This window comes from Trachymyrmex septentrionalis, unplaced genomic scaffold (assembly GCF_001594115.1).
Source record: "Trachymyrmex septentrionalis isolate Tsep2-gDNA-1 unplaced genomic scaffold, Tsep1.0 scaffold68, whole genome shotgun sequence".
NCBI lineage: Eukaryota > Metazoa > Arthropoda > Insecta > Hymenoptera > Formicidae > Trachymyrmex > Trachymyrmex septentrionalis.
Genome location: NW_017305862.1, coordinates 265,778 through 288,914, shown reverse-complemented (window position 1 = coordinate 288,914; position 23,137 = coordinate 265,778). Strand labels below are relative to the sequence as shown.

General features: G+C 32.4%; 1 protein-coding gene across 1 annotated transcript in view; it reads right to left on the bottom strand.

Annotated features, from left to right (window-relative positions):
* Positions 1-1,455: 1,455 nt before the first annotated feature.
* The window catches only part of LOC108753280 (zinc finger E-box-binding homeobox protein zag-1), a 28,140-nt gene continuing 6,458 nt past the window's right edge, over positions 1,456-23,137 (bottom strand). The window contains exons 2-9 of the mRNA XM_018494734.1: positions 8,068-8,384; positions 6,730-6,870; positions 6,154-6,451; positions 5,220-5,575; positions 4,096-4,446; positions 3,617-3,949; positions 3,374-3,536; positions 1,456-1,961 (exon numbers count right to left, since the gene is read on the bottom strand). Coding sequence (XP_018350236.1) covers positions 1,768-1,961; positions 3,374-3,536; positions 3,617-3,949; positions 4,096-4,446; positions 5,220-5,575; positions 6,154-6,451; positions 6,730-6,870; positions 8,068-8,384 — 2,153 coding nt within the window. The 3' untranslated portion in view covers positions 1,456-1,767. The remainder of the gene's footprint in view (positions 1,962-3,373; positions 3,537-3,616; positions 3,950-4,095; positions 4,447-5,219; positions 5,576-6,153; positions 6,452-6,729; positions 6,871-8,067; positions 8,385-23,137) is intronic.

Genomic DNA, 23,137 nt, shown 5'->3' with positions numbered 1-23,137 from the left:
CGATCGGCATTTGATGAAGTAAGGAGCAAGAACCAAGCTGAAAATCAAAGTGTGCAATTAAAGCTTTGTAATATATAATAATATAATATATATAATATATAATAATATATAAATATAATATATAAATATAATATAATATATAATAATATATTTTATCATTTTAACATTAAATATCTTTCTAGAATGACCGATGACCTATTACTTTTTTGTGATCATTCGTAATTTTTTTTAACTATTATAATCTCGTTTTTTAAAGAAATCTATGGTAATGTTTGTGTGCTGTTAGTAGAAAAACGCCTCCGCCCTTATTTGTTACTAGGTTTAAAGTTACATTTTCAATAGTTTTTTTCTCTCTTATTTCATCGATAATCTATCCTAAAATTTTGCACACAAGTTCAGTGTTTTAACTTCATTATGTTGAAAAATGAGACATTTCTTTGGTAACTTGATTTACTGTAGAATCATCTTAATCGCTAAATCGATTAAGTTCTAAATAAGCTCAATTAATAGCTTAATTGAGTTTGAATTACAATAAAGTATACGCAACGGTATACATCTGAATAATCATTAAAAAAGATCAGTATAACAAAAATATAGCGACAATGTATTACTGACAATGTATGTATGTTAGTAACACATTGTAACAACATATCGTTCTTGTAAAACACGACGTTTATTATGTCTTACAAACTTGAATAGAAAATTTTAAATCGCGTTTAGAATATAAAATAAGGAATATCAAAAGCAACAAAATACGTTCATTTAATCTTAGTATGAGCCATTAAAGCTTATTGAAATATATATATATGTGATATACTCATTTCATCTCATTGAAAAAAGTATATCTTATGCCTAAATATAGAGAACTCTGTGTCTAAAATTTGGTTCACCACAGTGATGGCAGTCACAGAGAACAGTACAAAATAGTATTGGGAAAATCAAATTGGATAGCAAAAGGGAAGCAAAAGATAATATATATAAGATTTGCGGAGGGAAGAGGGCGAAAAAGTCATGGAAGCGTGTATAGGAACAATATAGGAATTAAATTTCAGGAAACAAAAGAGGGAGAGGCAGGGATAAGTAATTAAGAAAAACATAGTACATGAAGAGAGAAATAATTAAAGATTTTGCTTGGTTTTTGTTGGCATTCTACTAATAAAATTTGTACTGACACTTTGCAAAAATCTTTTGGATAGATTTAGTTATCTGGGTGACTGTGCATTCTTATACAATAGCTGATGGCAACATTGAAGGACAGAAATATACATAGTCACATGTCTGTCACACAATGCTTTGGAAAAAGCTAATGTAAGAAAACATAAAAATAAGAATACATAAAAATAAGAAAACATAAAAATATATAAGATAATGCGTAGTTCCATAACAATTTGTTGATAAATTCCACGATCAATCCTGGAATTTATCTTTATTCCATATATATATATAGATGTCGATTTTATAAAAAATTGATCGGAAAATTAAAAATTAAAGGAGTACAAGGTAAATGATAATCCATAAGAATGAAAGTTGAAGAAAGAGAGGATAATGCGCATCTCTTTCTAAGAAAAAAATCGCTTCTTCTTTTTCCTTCTCTTCTTCAACTGCACCAGTCGGACAAGGAAAGTATCTGACTGTCTCTTGTCCTCTCTACTAATTCTGACTTCTTGCCTCCAACGGGAGAACACGGTCTATCTATATAAGTCTATGGGAGAAAAGTATAATCTAATAGGTAAGCGAACGAGCCTCAGATAAGAAGACTGAGTACTTCTATTCTCTGTAAGGTTTGCAATAAGAATAACGATGATTCATGTGTTGGCTGTAGGAGCCGGAGTGAGAGAAGCGCTTGAGGCACTTGGAGCACTGGAAGGGCTTTTCGCCGCTGTGCAGCCGCTTGTGTTCAGTCAGATGATGCTTGTGCTTGAACGCTCTTGGACACTCCACACATTTGTAGGGCCTTTGCCCTGAAACATTTATCACTTTATTTTGTTTGCGTTCGTAATAAATATTGTTTAGACAGTACGATAGTCCGAGGCAAAAAATTCCACGCTGTCTTAAGATTTCTTGATTAACTTAGATCAGCGTTTTTCAATCTCTTCAATTTGCGGTGTACGTTAAATAACGAACTCTAATTTCACAACACTAATTATATTGAAAATTGGATAAAATGAATTAATTTTCATATATAATGTCCCTGGCGAAAAAAATTTTTACGAAAAAGTACAGAAAACCTACATAAATTGAAACAAGAGCTTAGAAATTCTTAAGTTTTCGTAGATATTCGTAGTCGGACATAGAGTGGCGTTATTTGGCAGAGGACTTCTTGGTTTTTCAAACAAACAACACTTCTTCTATGAATATTTATATAAAATTACGATTTTCTAAGATCTTGTCTCAATCTATGTAATTTTTCGTAAAAATTTTGTCGCCAGAAGTGATAAAAGATGTTATAGATACAAAATTTAATAGTGGATAATTTTTGAGCGAGTATCAAAGGTATAAAACTTGTGCTTACACAGCATTTTTGATACACTATAGTTCAAAACTATCTATTATTGATACTTATATCTAATACATTTTTTGTTCACTACATTATAAGCTATTATATGTATGTAAAAACTAATTCATTTCACTAGGATTTTAATTATATGTATGCGCAATTCTGCATATATAATTAGTAATGGGATTCTTTGCCGAAGTATATTATATTAGATACATAACGCTCAACATAGATATTTTTTATCAACGCAACATTCAGAAATAAAAAGTAAAGTTCTAAAATTTTAATTTTTTATTTTATCATTTTGAAAGTAATTTTATTGTAATGACGATCACTTTCATTAAAATGAGAGAACAAACACATTATTTAGATAATTTTCACAATTTTTAAAATATTTTTATTTACTCACTTTTTTACTTAATTGTTAATTTTTTCACTTTTTTCATTCTTTTAAATTTCATGGCACATTTGGGATTTTTACTTATTGTAGTAGTGTACATCAATATACACCAACACCGGTTGAAAAACTCTGACTTACTGTTAGACAAAAAAAAAATTGAAAATATATTGATAATTCTAATTTATGAGCTTTCTATAAATTGTTAACAAATCTTATTCTTTTTAATCAGTTTTAGTAAATTTTGATCAAGAAAGAAAGATACAACTGTATTTTATTACAATTTGAATCTAAAGAATTGAAATCATAAGAATTTGAATTTAAAAGAATAGTTTCTGTAAAAAAGGAGACTTATTTATTTTGTAATGAAGTATTGTATCTCGAATTTCTGACTTATCGTTAGATAATAGCTCTTAATTGTTGCATAAAATTATGAAAAGTTGCAATAACGTATATTACGGTAGCAGTAATATACTTACCGGAATGTTCATACTTGTGTCTCGTAAGGGAACTGTGTTTGGAAAATGTTTTCTCACACCGATCACAGAAATAAAGACCCTGCTCGTTTTCTGTTGCTATAGGGGTTATTTCCGATTGTGGTGCAATTTCGCTCTCGCCCTTTGCGTTCGCTTGATTTTGATTCTAAACGATAATACAATAAATATGAATTATATGTTCGTTTATAAAATTTAAAATCACTTAATCGTACTTTCTTTCATTACCTTTGTAATTATCTCTCCACTAGGAGGTATACGCTTAGTTTCAATGGGATCAGTAGCGGTTTCTTCGTCTATGACTAAAGGTAAATCCTCGAGGTCATCGTTGTCGGGGGGGACAGTCGGAGCTGCAATATCATCCTTCTGTTCGCATGGGGACGAGGTGTTTCTGCTTGATGTATCACTTTCTTTGACCGCCGATATAACAAGCGCTTCTTTCTTCGATAAATCCAAAGGCTGCTCGATAATAGATGGATTCTCTGGAAGTGCTAAAGGTACCAGAGCTGGTGGCATTTTCGATTCTCTTCGATCCCTGGCACGTGAATTTTGAAACCAAACCTATAAAATGATCATATAATGAATAATTAATTATCGCAAGTTTATTAAATATTATGAAGTTTGTTAGTTGTTTTAGAAAATATTCTAATTTTCAATCTAATTCTCTCATTTAGACAGACAATTTAATCTGTCTTTATTTTGCATACCTGTACGACACGAGTAGGAAACTTGATGTAATTGGCGATCATGATGATCTCCTCCTTTTTAGGTCGCGGATTGATGGCGTAATAACCTTTCAAAACAGCAAGCTGTTCATCATCTATGAGCGACCTAGCTCTGACTCTTCTACCGTGGTCGTTCTGAGTCTGGTTACCCTCTTCTTCATCTTCCGAATCCACCTCAGAACTTTCCTCCGCTTTTCTCTTGGCTGATCTCGATGTCGGATGATTGATATTCTCGAGCTTCGCGGCTAAACCTTCACTTTGTGAATCATATTGGTCCATTGTTCCCCAATCCGGACAATGTATCATTTCATTAGACATTTCGCTATCTTGATCCTATAAATAAGATTCTAGTTTACAAACAGGAATGATTTCATACAATTTTGTATCAATGATAACGCAACATTCAGAAATAAAAACTAGTCCTAAAAGTTTTTTTGTTTTATCATTTTGAAAGTGATTTTTTCGTTTGCAATAACATCACTTTAATTAAAATGAGAGCAAATACAACATAATTTAGATAATTTTTACAGTTCTGGAAATATTTGTATTTCACACGCTTTTTTGTTTACTTTTAAATTTTTTTACCTTTTTCATTCTCTAAAATTTCGCGATACACTTGGATTGTTTTAATTCTTAAACTTACTGCAGTAGTGTACATCGATACTATCGAAAAATCCTGACTTACTGTTAGATAAAAAATTAAATTTGAAAATATTCATAATTCTATTTTATGAGCCTTCCATTAATAATTATTAATATAATCCTATAGCTAATTCGATTGCACTCAGTGCGCAATGGTGCACGTTAAAGCTTTATATCGTACATAGAAAAATTCTAGATATCTTTTTATTTATTATTTTATTTAGAGATCTCTATCATCTTTTATAATAAATATGTTATAATTCGAAATGTAATCTAAGAGAGTCTACAATTATTAAATTCAATTATTAATTTACATGTTTATATTATATTTTTTATATATTTCATTTATATATTGAACTTTTACGCTATTTGTTGTCTCAATAATAACAAATTAATTCTCATCGCAAACCTTTCCCCGCATAGAGCAAATAAAAAAGATTCTCGTTAAATCTTTTATTACATACCTGGTAATCCTCTTCGAACTCCCGTTTCATCGTGGCTGGAGACGTGGATAGCTTCCGCATGTTCGCTTCAAGCAGTTGCTTCGTTACGGAGGTGTTTACAGTTTCTAATATTCGTCGCACCGCATCCAGACCTTGCAACGGATCTACCGGTGCAGGAGACTCCTTGCCCTCAGTGCCCTCCGTTCCCTCAGAGTCTGCTGTCGATGGACTCATCACTTCCCGATGCGTCTCAAATTGCTCAGTAACGTCGAATCGCTTAGCGTGCAATTGGTTCAGCAACTTGCCTATCGAAGACTGCAGGAAATAATTTCCGAATCCCATCATGTGAGGCAACAGAGTTGGCACGTCGTAAATACCTGCATATTAAATCATTCAAATTGAAGAATTATGATAATCATCAAAATGACAGATATATCTGATAAATCATTTAAAAATGAAAATCCTAATATCAAAAACTGAAGCAATATTAGTTTTTTAATGAAGTGTTTAAAGTTATCTGATCAAATTGTTTGAAATTCGTGCGCTCAAATATAGCATGTCGTGTAATAATAAAGATATTTTTATGCATCAATTCTATTCTTGAAATTGGTATGCATAATTATATACATTCTTCATTCTCTTTCATGTGCGAATTTCGAATAATTTAATCGTGAACTTTACATCTATTTCAAAATTATTATACCCTCGGCACTTTTTCATTTATTACTATTTTTTTTTGCATAATCTCAGAAGTCTATTATTACGAGAGATTTAGGACATCCCACATAAAAATTTATCTCGATATTTTTATTGCAGAAAATCTGTTCGAAATTGCCCATCAAACTCATAGATGAAATGAGAATAAATATATAACACATTCATAAATGTACAATAGTAATATATACATATCTATATTTTTAGAAGAAATATTGATCTAAGTGATAAAATTAATTACCTGTTCCCTCCCTTTGTATCTCTTGATACTCCGACGGCGATAACTTCGGCAGAATCGGCAGAAACGTATTATTGTTGGCTGCCAGCAGATCGACGTCACGTCGTCCCGATAAAGCCTGATGCGTCTTTTTCTGTCCCCGATCGACATTGGTTATGGTGTTCTGCCTCGATTTTTTCAGATTCATTATCAAGCACTTTTTCGCTGTCATGTGGCTCGAATACGATCCAGAATGAGAGAAACGCTTGCCGCAATTGTTGCACTGGAATGGCTTCTCACCGCTGTGAATGCGCAGGTGTTCCTGCGAGAAATGAGGGAAGACGCGTTTAAATTTACATATTTTTTTCTCTCTCTTTTTTTTTTATTCTTTTACGATTTATATAACACGTAAAGAAAAAGAGATAAACTCAAAGTAGAAATGGATACTAAATTAAAGTCATTAATATCGGTGATAAAGATAAATAGAATCTAATATAAGGAAAAGTAATATAATAAAAAGCAAGAGATATAGTAAGAAATAATAAAATAATATTACATGTCATATAACACGCTTATTATTAATATATAATAACAAAATACCTTAAGATGATGCTTGAACTTGAAGGCCTTCTCGCAATGAGGACATTTAAACTTTCGTAGAATGGCACTTTCATCATGGCTAATCATGTGCCTCTGCAATCGGTAGACGTTGGCGAAGGTCTTGCTACACACCTTACAGGACTGTCGAATTATTGAGAAGGTTAATCAAACGAAGATAAATAGTTACTCACGAAACTGATCACTTCGTATTATTACAAATTTCTTTTGAAAATTCGCGAACAAAAGTACCTGTAGCAAGAGGTCAAAGATATTTGTTCGTTTATATGTTTACGTAAAATATATTCGTCGAGTGTTTTCTTCGAATCAGAGATAATTTAATCACAGATAATTTCTGTGTAGTATATTTAATCATAGTTTCGTGAGTATATATGATTATGTATAATTATCTCGCAAATAGAAAATGTTTTAATACATCGCGGACGTACGCTATATTTATACTTAAATTTTTCTTCGAGAGAACTACATAACTAATAACAAAATCAATCGATCTTTTCTACTTGTTTCTTAAAAGAGAAATTACATTCTTAATTCACTGATTAATTTAAGAGAGATATGTCGAAATACATATTTATTTTAATCGCATTAATTGTGCGTATTACATGTTGCAATCTGTCGAAATTTCAAATCTAAGATACCTCCATAAGAAAAGTTGACTAGAGCACATTCACATTCAAAATTAGTACGATTCAGCACACAATTCTATAGATAATATTTTGTCATAACTGTAAAAAAAATATATATAAATATTTAATGAAAGATTCACGTCACTGAACAAAATTACATGTTAAAACGTTTTAAATATTAATGAAAAAAGAAGACAGAAATATAGAACAGAAAAAATATAAGAACCGTATTTGTCTCCATGCAATATCGTGAAATTAAATATATAATTAACCATGTATCACTTGAGTTATGTATGCGTAAGTTATTGTATAAAGTTATTATTCTACAGAAATTCAACTATTTTTATTTACCTATTTATTAACTTTATAAATTGCAAGCTGGATACTTCGCACCTCACACTGTCACTTACGCGTTACTCATTTATATACGCTTATCTCAACAGCCGTTAAAAAAAAAAAAAAAATTTAGAAAATAAAGACACGGTAACATCTACCACCTATTTACGAACATTCGTGTCTCCCTTCCTCTCGGAAAATCGCGTGCGAAGAGGTACGAAAACGGCGCCTCTCGGCGGAAAGCTGACTGCCGCTTTTGCGAGGATATAATCGATAAGTCCGCGCGCGGGACGCGGGCAAACAAGGGGCTCTTCCCCGGTAGAGTGTGTGTCCTTGACGGGTCATCGCGATCACTCACCACTTGGGAGAACTGGGCGTTGAGATCGTGCTTGTCGATGGTACAGGACGTTTTGTGCGTGTCCTCAAGATGAAGCTGCAGGACACGGACGTCCCGACAGGGGATGCCGCACTGAGGACACCTTTCGCCACCCTGCTGCTGCTTCGCGGATGATCCGCCCTCGGTGCCGCCGCCGCCACCCACCCCCCCGCACGTACCGCCGCTGCCGCCACCACTTCCATCGCCGGCAACACTTCCACCTCCTGCGGTTGGCGCTCCACCCGCGCAACCTCCGCCCACCTCCGTATCCACGACACCTGCGTCGTCCTCGCTACAGCCTGTAACACGCGCACACGTGGCACGGTTTTTATATTTCACCTCGGCAGCGCGCCATCGCACAAAATATTATACACACGAGCCACGCATTCAAGTACTGGTATTATTCGAGGTATACGCGTGTGTGATATTTCCAGGGTTGGATAAGTTAATGTTTTTTTCTTTTTTTTTTTTTAAACTAAATTTAGTTAATGGCTTATAAAATTAATAAAATTCAGTTGAAAGTTGAAGGAATAAAGAAGGAATTAAACTTAATAAAAGTTAAGTTAAGATTAAATTAACTTAAGTTTAAAAAAGAGACTTTATAGAAAAACAATATTAGCATTAAGAGAAAGATAGAAAAATTTTCAATTTAAGAAAAGTTAATAAATTAAAGTTTAAAAGTAAATAAATTAAGTTGAAAATTAATGCATTTAAAATTAACTAAGTTAAGTTAAAAGTTAAGTTAAGTTAAAAGTTAAGTGAAATATTCAGGGTTGGGTAGTAAAAAAAAAGTTAAAAAGTTAATAGCTTTTAACTTTTTTTTTAACTTTTTACGTTTCAACTAGTTACTACCTAATCCTGAATATTTCACTTGTTATCATTTTATAATCAAGAAATATATAATCAATCTCTTCATATTTCCGAAATTACCATTTCCTATTGACAATTAGAATCCAAAGATATTTGGAATTCAATGAACTTTCTTAATCCTAACTTTATTCTTTCAAATGTAAATTAATGTTTTTATTTTTTCCAAAAGAAAGTTATATTTCAATCGCTAATATCACTTTAATATGTATGTGGAAGAAAGCGTGTTTAATAGCATAAATTTCGTAATAACATTACAAATGAAAACATAATTTCAGTGAATTCAATTATCGATTGATAAATACAGGATATTATACGAGCAAACAGAATGTTCTCTATGTTTACTTGTACAACAGAAGTATTTGGCATAAAGTAGCACATTTTGGCATATCTTCAACGTCATAAATTAAACTTATTTGAATGTTATTAGTCTTAATTACCGGATATATAATACCGGATTTGATTGATTCAATTTTTGTATTCGCAATGATATCGCGAATGAACGATATGCTGATTGAAATCTGGAACGTTTCCATCAGTCTTATAATCAGGAATTAAAATGCGTAGATATAATTACGCTGATAATAAGATCGAATTTTAACGTTACGGAGAGATCTTCCATGTTTATTAATAATAAAATCCAATCGATACGAACATTTTTCACATCTTTGTTATATTAAAAATTATATATTTTAGTTGTAAGCGACATTTATTTAAAATATAAAATAAAAAATCGTACAACTCGATTATTTAAATCTTATGTAAAAGACTAGTTTACTGTAGTTCCTTCTTTTTTTGCTAAAGAAGTCTATAATTTTTTCTTTTGTGCCTTGCTTTCCGGTTTTCACGGTTTAGTATCCAGCAATAACATCCCATTTTCGTGGAAGAGTATATAAATTTTTTTACCATGCAGTGTTTATATTTTGTAGAATATAAAAAAATTAAACGTATAAAATAACTATGTGGCACAATATTTTTGTATTTTTCAAATTTAACACTTAAAAATGCGTCAAAAATATAATCCAAACATACTAAAAATCAAAAAGTAATATAAAATTAATAAAATGAAATATAATAAAAAGATTATAGTCCTAAAAAAAATATATTGCTGTTTTTTGCCTTTTTAATACCATTTCTCTCAAAATTGTGACGTGATAGCTAAGTTTAGACAGCGTATTCGTATTCAGCAAGTAAGAATACATTAGAAACAGCTAAAATAGTTACAATTTTTTTCATGTGTTTTAGTATAGACACAATAACGAAAATGTACTGATAATGTACTGTACTATTATTCAATACTGATTCAGACATTGGGCCAGTACTATATTATTTTTTAAATATTGGTCCAGTACTGAAATAGGAAACTCATTTTTCGGTATCAGTGCTTCGCTAGGATTTAATACTGATCTACCGTATAAATCCCCACTTAGGATATTTCGCACGCTACACATTATAGATATAATTTAAACAGATATTTAAATAGATATATTTTAAACCTGTAATATTTAATAATATCTAATAAATAAAAGATTACTCGAAATATAATTATCACCGTTATTTTCATTTTACATTAATTTTTCAGCTACACTCTTATAGACGTTAACAGTCAGTAATCTGTATATTTCAGAAATCTGTGTGGTTCTCTAATTCTCGGAATATCTTTTGATAATGCGATGCTGTTATATCTGGAACATTCTTTACATAAAATAACAAAAACAAGTAAGATTTTGCATATATTTAGATTTGATAATAGAGAATGAAAAAGAAAATTATATAGAGAATAGAATGAAGCGTTTCACAATTTTTGGTATGCAACTCTTATGCGAATAATACATACCGTAATGCAATTAGTCCTTAAAAGTTATATTCGTAGTTTTATTCATATCGAGTTAAATATGTCTAACGAAATTATTATACATGTTTAATAACATGATCTATTAAAAAATTTATCCCGATCATAAATCCCGATTATAAATGAAATTTATGTTTCTTACAATTAATCACATTGGCAGTAAGTTACATATTTACTGAGAAATTAAATAGTTAGCAATAATTAAACTTGCTAATGTTAACTATGGTTACTAGATATATCTAATGTATATCGACTAAAAGGTTTAGTTCTCTTGATAACAAACTTCATTAAATGTTTAATTATTTATTAAAAACTTTATGTATCTATTACGTTTATATTAATCCAGTTACTATTAATTGGGAGAAATTACAAACTAACAAAAAACTAATAAGTTTTTTATAATAAGTGCTTTAATTTAGAAATATATGATAAGAACATAAAGTACAGGCAATAGGAGTCAATGCTGGTTATCAATTAGCGTAATTCTTCTTAATATTAAATATAATATTAAATCTTGACTCACGAAATTATATACTCACAAAGTTAGAAAGCTGAGTGGCAATGAGAACTCAAACTAAAATTATATAAATGATTAAATCATTGTATATATAAATTTGAAAATTAATCACCTCACACAGTCGACACCTTTACACTGAACAATAAATATGTCGTATACAACATTTTGTACATCGTTAATAAGATAAAAATTATCGTCAAAATTTTAAAATATCAACTGAGAGAATTTGTGTCTTGTCATTTCGACAGTCGGTTGAATAGTGATTGCTAAACAAGTAACATAGTGATCAATTTGAAGACAAACCAACTAGTTTATGACATGTATTATATTACGAACTTTACAGTTTATTGAGAATCTCAATGTAAGCATGATTTAAGTCAACGGTATCATGTTGTAAATTTAGCCCATTGGTCTGTCGATTAATGCGCATCATCTCTGATATCAATCGTTTGTTACAATAATTCTCTACATCCAAAATCTCTACATTTTACTAATCAAAGTCATGATCGTTTTACAACCTATGATCTGTAATCACCGAATGAAATGTTTGACTATGGATATGCTTTTGGTGTTCAGAAAGTCTGGTTTTTAATTTTCTCCCAGTTTGTCCAGTTTGTCACATAGGAAGCATCACAATCACAACAATTGATCTTGTAGACTACATTCCTTTTTAATTCATTATTTAAAGAATCTTTATGGACCTTAATAAATTGATTCAACTTGTTCAAACTAAAAAAAGAAATTTTTTGGCAAACGTCATTAATTATATTCTTGAATTTATTTGATATCTCTTCTAAAATACGGTATGGAAAACCATTTAACTCGTTCTTTAGATAAGTAAGTTGTTATTTGATCTTTTAATTGAACAAGAAGTCAACTTATTTATTAATGTTTTAACTCTTAAAACTATTAATTATATTTAATTAGTTAGATATTCGTAGAATTGCATATCGTATTTAGATTAAGTATCAAGAACCGGTTTTTGAATAATTTATAGTAATGTTTGCGATACAGTTTGTGATTTGTGATCTGGGTGAGCGTCCTTATTTTCGAGATGATTAATTATAATCTTAAGGTTTTTGATAAATTACTTTTTCATATTTTCTATTTCGATATTTCCTTTTTTTCGTTCATCTTTCTTTTCTCTTTTTTCGTTTTATTTCACTCTTTGTGGCATTTAAATTCTCAAGGTAGGGGTGCTCACCATGATAGGATAATTTCTATTCACAGTTTATGTATGTTAATTTTTGTTGTCTCTGAGGAGGGCTGAGAAGTGAGCCGAAACATGTAAGCGCGTTTTGTGAATAAAGAAGTTTCACACTTCATAGATATATTATTTGCGCGACGTCTTCTGCGCTTGGCTCCTACTGCCCGTATCCTTTCCAGTTCTTTGCTTTTCGTCATTGAGATATTACTATTGATGCTGCCGCTGCGTGCTCGAAAGCCCGATTTACGCATAAGACGCAGGACGCAGGTCGCAGATCGCAAGTGAAACGTATTTCAGATTGTAATAGATCGCAGACCGCAATACGCAGGACGCGAAAGTTGAAGTTCACCCAACTTCCTATGTGTCCTGCAATCATATTAGAATTAAAATACGTTAGGTTAGTTTCTAGTTTTTTGCGACCTGCGACCCGCAGATCTTCCTTCTGCATCTCGATGTAGATCGGGCCGAAGCGAGACAACGAAGTTTCAGTGGCTGGGTATTCGGAATTCCGAGTTGGACCGCACGTGCAAGGCTGGCGATCAATCAGCTACGCGTATCTGATGGCGAGTATCGGTTTACACGTGCGATGCGTGGAGTTAATCGTGACTACCTTCGGCAATTGCCAATACGCAATGGCCTGGGTCACCACGTCAATCGCATAATCCCCGGCATGACACACGTGCATCGGTGCGTACACGCATGTATGGAATGCGTACATACACTGGAAAGAAGACGCGTGCGCGATAGATATAATCGAATTGCGTAGATAGGGCGTAACGCCAGAAGGCAAGAGGAAGAACTACCGTGATGAACGCTGCCAAATGTTGTGAGTCGATTTTTAGGCAAGATGGAAAAAAAAAATTGATCGAAAGGTTTCGACGAATGTCTCGAATGTAAGGTAAGTTAGATTAGCTTTGTCCCCAGAACGATTTGAAGAACAGTCTAACGACTCTTCTCTTGCTGCCACATTTTCGATATCACTGAAAGCAGCGTCTACATATTTCGAATAATTACACGGAGGAATATTATAAAAATGTTCTATAATATAGAGATATACGTATATATTTATAGTTAATTTATAATTTATAGGATATTTTAAAAATAAAAGTTCGGAGAACACAAGTTACATCGTAAGTTTTGTAAATAATTAAATATTAATATACATTACCGTTTGGAAATATACGGAACACGTTATGAATCATAAAGATTCTATTTTGAAATTCCGGTAGATCGATTTTACTGGCAGCACATCATACTCAAAGAACTGGTATATACGAAATGAACAAGGTATCTTTTAGGTACCAAGCACACGTCTATCGATACCTGAGAAGCTTTTGCACATATGTAGGGACTAAAATGGCATCAGTCGCAATTTTTGATATTTTTGAACTCGATATTTTTAATCACGATTATTAAGATCGTTAACATCGATAAAAAAAAATATATATATATATAAATATAAATGAATGAATCGGTGAGAAAATAAAATTTTTGTAATCGCAGACAGAAATACATATTCTTGCTAGTCGCACACGCGTTTATCGTTAGCTTCGTTCTTACCTTTATTTGGACACGTGTCATACACGTGGAATCGAAAAAGAAGTGTGACGAAAGGACGGAGCCAAGGGTACGCAGCATTGTTCTCTATATAGGTGTGCTGTATGTAGAAGTGAACGTAGAAAAGCGAGGTAGGATGATACGTTATAGGGTGAGCATGTGAAACACGTGAAAAAGTGGTACATGGTGGTGCCATTGAAATCTATGTAACTTTTCGGGTGTGCCCATTGTCAGTGAGACCGGATTAAAATACCCCTCGAAGTACGATTTTCCACCGATAATCGCACACGCGATAATCCGATGCCGACGCCAACATCAGGCAGATCGCGGCCACTTGGCGGCCAGTCTCTCTGTGAGTTAAATTCGCAACGAATTAATATTTAATTAACTACTATTAATTAAAATCCTTTATATCGTGCGCGTGCAAATGATTAAACTGAAAGAAAGAGAGAGGGAGAGAGATTTTTATATAATTTTGTTTTTTAATACATAGTTACAATAGACTCTATTGAATAGAGAACATTTAATACATAATTACAATAGACGGTCAAAGTCAGATGTTTTCGAATAATACAATATACATTCTTCGTTAAATAAATTTATCTAAGATATGATTGCGCGCTGAAACATTTCTTTTTTAACATTAATTCGATGTTTTCAATGCTTAGCATGTTTAAATGGGAAGCTTCGCGGAAATATTTTTCAAACTAGAAAAATTTACTCCGAGATAAATTTCAAGAAATTAAGTCCTTAACTTTTTGTAATGTAATACAATTTCTTAATTTCGACATTAAAAAAAATTTATATAAACACATCGATACTTAGAATGTGCTTAGATTTCGTGGAAATTTAACTATAATATATTTTAATAATAATATATATTTTATCTTTAATAAACCCTGAGTGACCTCCAACAGATTTTAGCCGTTGCTCATCCTTCGTTAAAAACTTATTAAGAGGATCCTAAAGCTGCCTGTTTTATTTTTTTTCTCTTTCACCGATTCGAAAATCCTTTTCCAGGATTAAAGTATATGCATTAATACGTGTCTGGGAAGTGGAGTCTACGCCTAGAACGATCAAAAATTTCAAAATTGATGTATTTTTTATCATTTCTTAGTGAAACATGACGTCTCAGCTGTCAAGTCGTGACAACATTCGCTTGAAATGAATGCTTTGCAATCTGTACGTACAAAATAGTGATTCCCAGACACGTAGTTTACACGATCAAATAACGTCGAGTTCTTAGAATTAGACTTAGACGCTTTATCGCGACGAATTTGTTATACAAAAATTAACCCCCTACTTGGGGGTGTACGACTTTCACGCAAAGCGATCCCATCCTACCTCTACGTTTCGCATGGAAATCGTGCGTTCCCCAAGCAGGGGGGGAGGGCAGATGGGGTGGAAGTTGCTTCGCGTAGAAGTCGTGCGCTCCTGAAGCAGGGTGGGAGGTGGGTGAAAGTCGCTTTGCGTGAAAAGTCATTACGTAAGCAAGGAAGGGTGTAGAATAGGTTTTAATATCATATATAGCGGAAATAAAACGTTATTTTTCAAACTGTTTTTATTAATAATTTTTTAACTAATAACAAGCGACGGCTAAAACCTGTTGGAGATCACTCAGGTCATTGGGGGATGATCCTCTATATGAATTGTTACCTTTTTTTTTTCCAAAATATAAAGTTAAACAAAAATCAATATCATTTTGGAACTAACGATTTCAGCTAAAGATAATGGACAAATTTTTATTCTTGTTTATATTACATTTATTTGTTCAAAAAGGCTCAAATATATTTTTGCGGAAACATACTTTCTAAATTCTTTGGGATAGAATCTCACTCTAAAAAGTGAAAATTCTATAAAAGAATAGCAAAATTTTCAATCTTTTTCAGAGTAAGATTCCACTCCAAAGAGTCTAAAAAGTGTATTGTAACATATCTACATATATATTAATTTTTATTATAGCTATCTATATCCATATTTTCAATAATGTAGTCGTTATACAATATCATGTCAAAATATACAACGCAAAAGAGATGGAATAAAAAATAAGGATCATTGTTCTCGTAAAAATATTAATTGTTAACGCCCTCTTTATCGAATCGAACTTATTTGTCAAGCAGGAATATTCACAATGTTTGAATAGTGCAATTATCTTTGGTTTACTAAGAGCATTGTTATCTTTAGTTAATCTGTAGATTCGCTGAAATTGTAATCGAAACGTTCGTATGGATTTTAAAAAGAAAAACTGTAACATGAAGTTCTCTATAGAGTAAATATATTCTAAAATGTTATTGTAATTTATTAATATCTGCAATTGTGCTCTTAGTTGCCTTTCTTTCACGATTAATATTTGTTTTAAATATTGAGACCTTAGTAATTATTTTATTTTATTTTTAGAATATACATATATTTGACATATATTCAACACAAACATAAACTAGGATCGGAAAAGTGGTTAGGCGGGCAAACTGTACAGAAATGTCTGTAAATGCGCAGAATTTCTCGGTATGTCCACGATCGTGTGTGATGCGAATCTCACACCACAGGCATAGTATATTGATGTTACGTAGGTAAACGTAAGTTAGTAAACGTAGGTTAGTAGGTACACGCGCACATACAGCATTTACTGCGAAAATGCTAGTTGTAAGTTAATGCGCGTAAGTTTGTGCGCTATCGTAATTAATATACTGTTACACGATAACTTTGCGAAATCGGAAATGACACTTGACAACGCTATGCGAGCTCTTAAATGCAGACGCAAGACAATCTTCCCTGTCTTGAATGTAAATGTTCAGGGTAGTGCTAAGTTAAAAAGTTAAAAAGTTAATTAAATTTAACTTAGTTACATTTTAAACTCTTAATTTTTTAACTTTAGTTACATTTTATTCGTACTATTAATTTTTTATTTAATTCTTTGAAGTTTAAGACTTAGACATAATACGTGGCAATAGCGGTAACTTAAAATGAGGTAAAAATTGTAAAAGTGAGCAAATTTACTAGGCCAATGAAATTATAAATATTCTAATGAATTTCACTCTTGTAATTTTCACCTCATTTCAAATTACACAATCAACCTCCAGATTTCAATCTGTCAGAAACCGTGTATTTCGATATATCTAGTTTCTGATAGGTTGAAATCTATTATTCCTTACTATCGCTACTCCCTCGTATTGTATCTGAAGCTTTAGTCATACCACAGGCCAGTATTCATAGTCGAATCTTATATACTAAACAGTTATATAATATATATATATATATATATATATAAACAAAACATGCAAATAAAATATATTTATTTGTCATTTCCGTTTGTAATACTGTAATCCTGGAATCATGAGTTAAAAAAATAAAAAAAAAACAAATTTAACTTTTAACTTTTTAATTACCTTTTTTTAACTTAACTTTTAATTCAATTAATTTTATTATAAATTAACTTGTATCTTAACTAAGTTAAATTTTCAAAATTATTAACTTTAACTTAACTTAGTTAAAAAAAGAAGTTAACTTACCCAACTAACTATAAATGTTTAATTAAAAGCTAGATTATCTGCTTCGTGGTTCTGTCACCAAAGAGCTGGCGAATTTACATTTATTTTTGGGTTTTGTAAAAACTCTTGAGATTAATTATTTTTCGAAACATCGCTATTATTTATAAATTTTTGAAAGAAAAATATTATTTTTCTAAAGTAACGCTATTATTAAACTCTTATACTTCTTTTTAAAATAAAAATAGATTTTCTCAATTGACTTTCTGTTAATCGAGATTTATGATATTTAATTATTGTTATATATGAATTAAAGTTATCCTAGATTAGATTTAGCTCCTTCACGAGCAACTTTGTAATTGTAACCCTCCGCGAATCAAGGTGGAAAATCAACATGGATCATATATGTGGGTATTATCTCATATCCCCATGTTGTACTTCATCATAAATATATTATAATTTAGTCTGATTGGTAACAACTCTCCAGTTACACGAAACTGACACGCGGTACTTTTTAAAAAGTTATAGAAATTCATCTTGGGTATGTCACACCCCACTTGGTTCGTGGAGGATTAAACAAAATTTTTTTTTCTTTATGTTTATTTTTCTTTCGACAGATTAACTTTATTCGATTGCTTGGAATTACAAAGAATTCTATTTTTCGTACATACATATACATGCAAGAAATCTTACATGCATATAACATATAAGTATTTAAAATACTTTAGCGTAAATTTGAATTTAGATCTCTTTCCAATTTCTATTACATATACACGCTTTCGCATTATACATAAGTATTATTTAAATTAATTTTTAATTACATTAGTATTTTAAATTGCAGTTGGTGCATCAGCGTCACTTAAAGCTTCGAATATTCTAAATGGATATTCGAGAAGTGACTGCGGTACAATTTGTTCATTTAGCAAAGATGCATTTTAAGCGATATAAAAACATGCTAACAGTTATTTTCAAGCGTTAATCAAGCTACGAAGCAAACGGGAAGTTGGCTGTATCTCTGCGGATTGCGCCCGCACGCTCACGGCTTCCACGAAGACGAACTTTGCTCGCCGTGAGGCCGATAAGAGACGTCGAAACGGGTCAGAGCCATGACCTTTCTTGCCTTCCTATGTACGCGATCCATGAAGCTCGCTGTCGTCGTAGAGCTATGCCGCTTGTGCTTTTAATTGCGCGCCCAGCGTAACGAAACGCGATACCGAGCATTCCGAAATGACATTTCGTAATTCGTCTGTGTGCTTCTTCTTACGTAAAAATGACAAGATTTGCTTTTTGTTATGGAAATGGAAACTTTGTGATAGCGTATTGCCGAATACAACAGCCGTTCATATTATATATCGAGTGTTAGTGGATACAAGAAAGACGAGAATATAAATCTAATTTAAACGTGGAAAGAACGATTTTGCTGAAAGATCTAAAAGTTTACTAAATATGAATGTAAAAAAATAATTTTGTTGGAAACTTAAATTAAAAAACTTAAATTAAAAGAAAATTAAATGGTAGCTAGAATATAAAATTTTATTACAACACTGCTCATTACTTTTCAGCTTTTAACATACCTAATTATTTGGACGATCCAACAAGATATTATTTTCATGTTTGTATATCCAGCAAAATTTTAGATCTTCCAGCAAAATTTTCTTTGCTTGAAGAAAATTGAATCGTATAAAATTATTCTAAACTTGAGATGAAAATTAATGATAAATTGAAGAAGTCGCAGCATCGCCTTGAACACGAAGCTACAGGAGTACTACTACGATATTGCGAAGCATCTCGTTGATACCTTATAAAGCAAACACTTTATGGAAGGTAAACACTTTTGCGAGCTATGACGCAGTATTCGACGCAATTTCGCCATCTTCGCGCTTCCTCTGCATAGGGCAAGGGTTAACTTCGCCGCGAGCGTTAACGCGAACGATTCGCCGCGAGTGAGCGTGAAGGCGAAACCTTCCCGTGAACTGTCCTCGGGAGGAAGAGACGCGCCATAAATGACGTCAGCGGAATGTAGAAACCAACGGCGTATAGCAAATTGCGAGCAATACCGTGCAATCTCGGATGCTCGAAAGAGCACTCATGGCGACGCGATGTCGGGTGTGCGTTGTCGAATCGCGTGACAAAAAGGATGAGATTAATAGAGCCACCTTTTGGCACTTCGTGTCGCAGTGCCGCATTGCGTAACGACGTCAAAATTAATACGTATACAATATACATTTGGATTAATATTAAATCATATTTATGTGTCGATGTGTCTCTCATTACTAGACATCAAACTAAAATGTGACATAAAACTAACAAATTTAGAGATTTGAAAATTGTAGAATTCGATTAAAAATAAATTGTTTTCAGAATTTCTACCCCTTTCTACCCCTTTCTTTGCTGCAGTTGTGCTACTTCTTTCGTCGATTCGACAGAATAATTATGACAAAGAAAAGTGTACATTTGACATGTTTTAACAATATTTTATTGGTACAAATGTAACAATTTTCAACTATAAAATTGTTAAAAGTAATAACTATTCGTTTAATTAGTTTGATATCTTAGAGAAGAACGCATTGAGTGAATCAATTATCCGGCTGGATTTTTTAAATCGATGAATAAAAATCAAATCTTTCTCTTTTTTTTCTTCTTAATAACAATATATACATATATTATGCAGGAGAAATGCGCCATAAAAATATATTGTAAAATCTTGAAGATTATCAGTTATATTTTTATAAGTTTATACTGATAAGTATTGCTGAGTCATATTTATCCATCGGCATCATAATACTGATTGATCGTATGTTCTTTTTATTTCTTTATTGAAGCGCGTGACGCGTAACCTAATTTCACGAAGTCTCGTAAAGGCACGCGCGCGCGCACATTCTATTCGCGGACGAATTTGCAAGACTACATTTCCTGGGATTATCTTCGCAGACGACAGCATCAATTGTTTCTCGAGAGTGGGTAGTTCGTGACACGCGATTGTTACAGAAGTCCCTGAAATTTCCCGCATATGGATCGAGGAAAACATAGTTCAATCAAATTCAAGATTAAAAAGGAGGATGTAATATTATACAAAAAAATGATTGTAATTTGTAAATACTTACGTCGTCGCGAATGTTAAACGAATTAGCAAAACGAAATTATTTTCTGATTGTGTAAAGAGATAAAGAAGAATTTCATTTGTATTTTTCACCCTTTCATGCCTGGTGATACATATGCTAAATCTTCAAAAATTGATATCTTTCAGAAAAATAAAAATAACAACTTCCTGGGCACGTTTTAAAGATAAAGGATTCTTCACACGCACAAAAAGTCCCTTGAGAGTTTTCCTCCTTGATCTGTCTCGTCGAAGAATTTATAAAATGGGTTACAAGTGAAAAATACATATATCTTCCATAAAAATAGTAAGTTCTTCCTGGGCTCATTTTGAAAATGAATAAATTGCTATTTAATCTAAAATAGCAGATTCAATATGGTGGACTAAAATGTAAATTTTTTGGGGATTTTAATGAAATTTATACTCCATCAGAGGTTTTTATAATCACTGATTATGAATTTGTAATCAAAATTTTAAAATTCATAATTAAAATGCAAAATTTTTTTTATTTGAATAAAACTTATTCTTCAAAAGGTAAATAAAAAAAAAAAGATCGAACCAGTTCTGTTCACATTTCGTGGAATTTTGTGAAGCATGGTATGGGACAGAGTGGAATCTTATATGTTATGCATAAATAAAACGTTCTTCTGTATTTTTATTGATTTAACAAACAAGCATAGTAGTGCAGCTGATTATTAATTTAAAAACTATTATAGCCTCGACATTTTCGTAATAAGATTTTCGTCTTAGAGTGTTTCACAGAATCCATTCTTAAAAAGACGGACATGGATCGTGAGATAGTCTGTATATTCCTAAGCAATTGATGAAAAGTATCTATAAAAACAAATTATTTCAAATCAGCAATCCCAAAAACTCCTGGAATTTGAGTTTCATTAAAATCCAAAATTTTGTATTTTATTCCGTCAGTTATATTGGATTCGCCAGTTTAAATTCTGAAATTTTAATTACAGGTTTGTGTAATAAAAAAAAAGTGATCCTAAAAGTCTCTTAGAAGTATAAGACGTGAATTAGAATGCTAATTATTTCTAGAAAAAAAAATCAGGCATAAATTCAGCACTATCGTTTCTTTTCATTTTTACCAACATTTTTTAACAATTTAATTTTATCAATATAGAAAATTTCTAGATATGTGTGTGTGTGTGATGCGATTACAATAATTATTTCTGCACTTGTTAAATTTTTTTATCTCTTCCACGAGAGATAGAGATACATAATTGGAACGTAATTACGCGTTGAAACTAGCAATAATTCCACGTATTAACAGTATCGCGGAATAAGTCGAGTATTATCGCGTAACAATCATTCGATTCTCATGAATAATACGGACGTTCACGTTATTCTTCATACGTATGTACAGTATATGAATCGAGGTATTTTCTTGCGGGTTTGTCTAGTGTCGTCACGGAAAGCCGCAATTTCCGCTGTTTTTTGTTCTAACGTTAAATATATTTATGGTTCGATGCCATCGATTTCGCGTAAGCTTCCAATTACTCACTTAAATGCGCATTCCAACAGCATATAACATGTGACATCATTAGAATGATATATATATGTATGTGTTGACCGCTAAAAAAACGTATTTAAAAAGATATTTACTCAGCTTACTCATTATCAGATGTATAATTTGCCTGTACGCGTTAAATAATTAATCTATAAAACGATAACGGGATTTGGTATTTACGGCAATGAGCTTTCGAGTTCCTAAGGCCTAATAATAATAATAATAAAACGATAACAGAAAGTAGATAATCACAATTTAATAATCTTTTTTAGATAATCAAAGAAGACAATTCTAATGTAGCATGGCAGTTTCTGACCGCCCATATCTACGGAATGCCGATAAAAAAGACGATCGGTGGGCAGGGCCTTAAAGAGCTGGGGAGGATAGGCGCGCGCGCTTACGTCATCCGACAACGTGGATTAAGCCGTAAAGGCGCGTTCGCACGGCGCCGGAGATACCGTCAGGCGGACGAACGAGGTCCATGGGTCGCGTGTGCGTCGTTGCCGACGTTGCTACGGTGCGAAGTAAACGATTTCTCCGAGAGGTCATTGAGCTTGATAGGGCGCGGGCGGCCGCCATCTTCCAGAACGTTAAAACCACTTCGACGCGCTCCCATAAACGAGCGCGGTGAGGTGCGGTAATCCAAGCTGTCCTACCAATCAAAATTATTGAGCAACCGCCGACGTACAGACTGGTCCTATGTGCGCGAGGAACGAAGGAAATAAAACATGCTCGAACGATCTGGCAGTATCATAACATCAATGAAGGAGAAGAAGGCAAGATGGCGAAGCGAAAAGAAGTCACGTGTTTTGCCGGAGGTTCTGTATTATCACGTACACGAGACGCGCCGCAACTTGCGCCCCCGATTCTAATGACAGATATAGAATTCATCATTTTTTTCTTTATTTACTAAATATCATCGTTCAAGTATTGCGACATTCCATATAC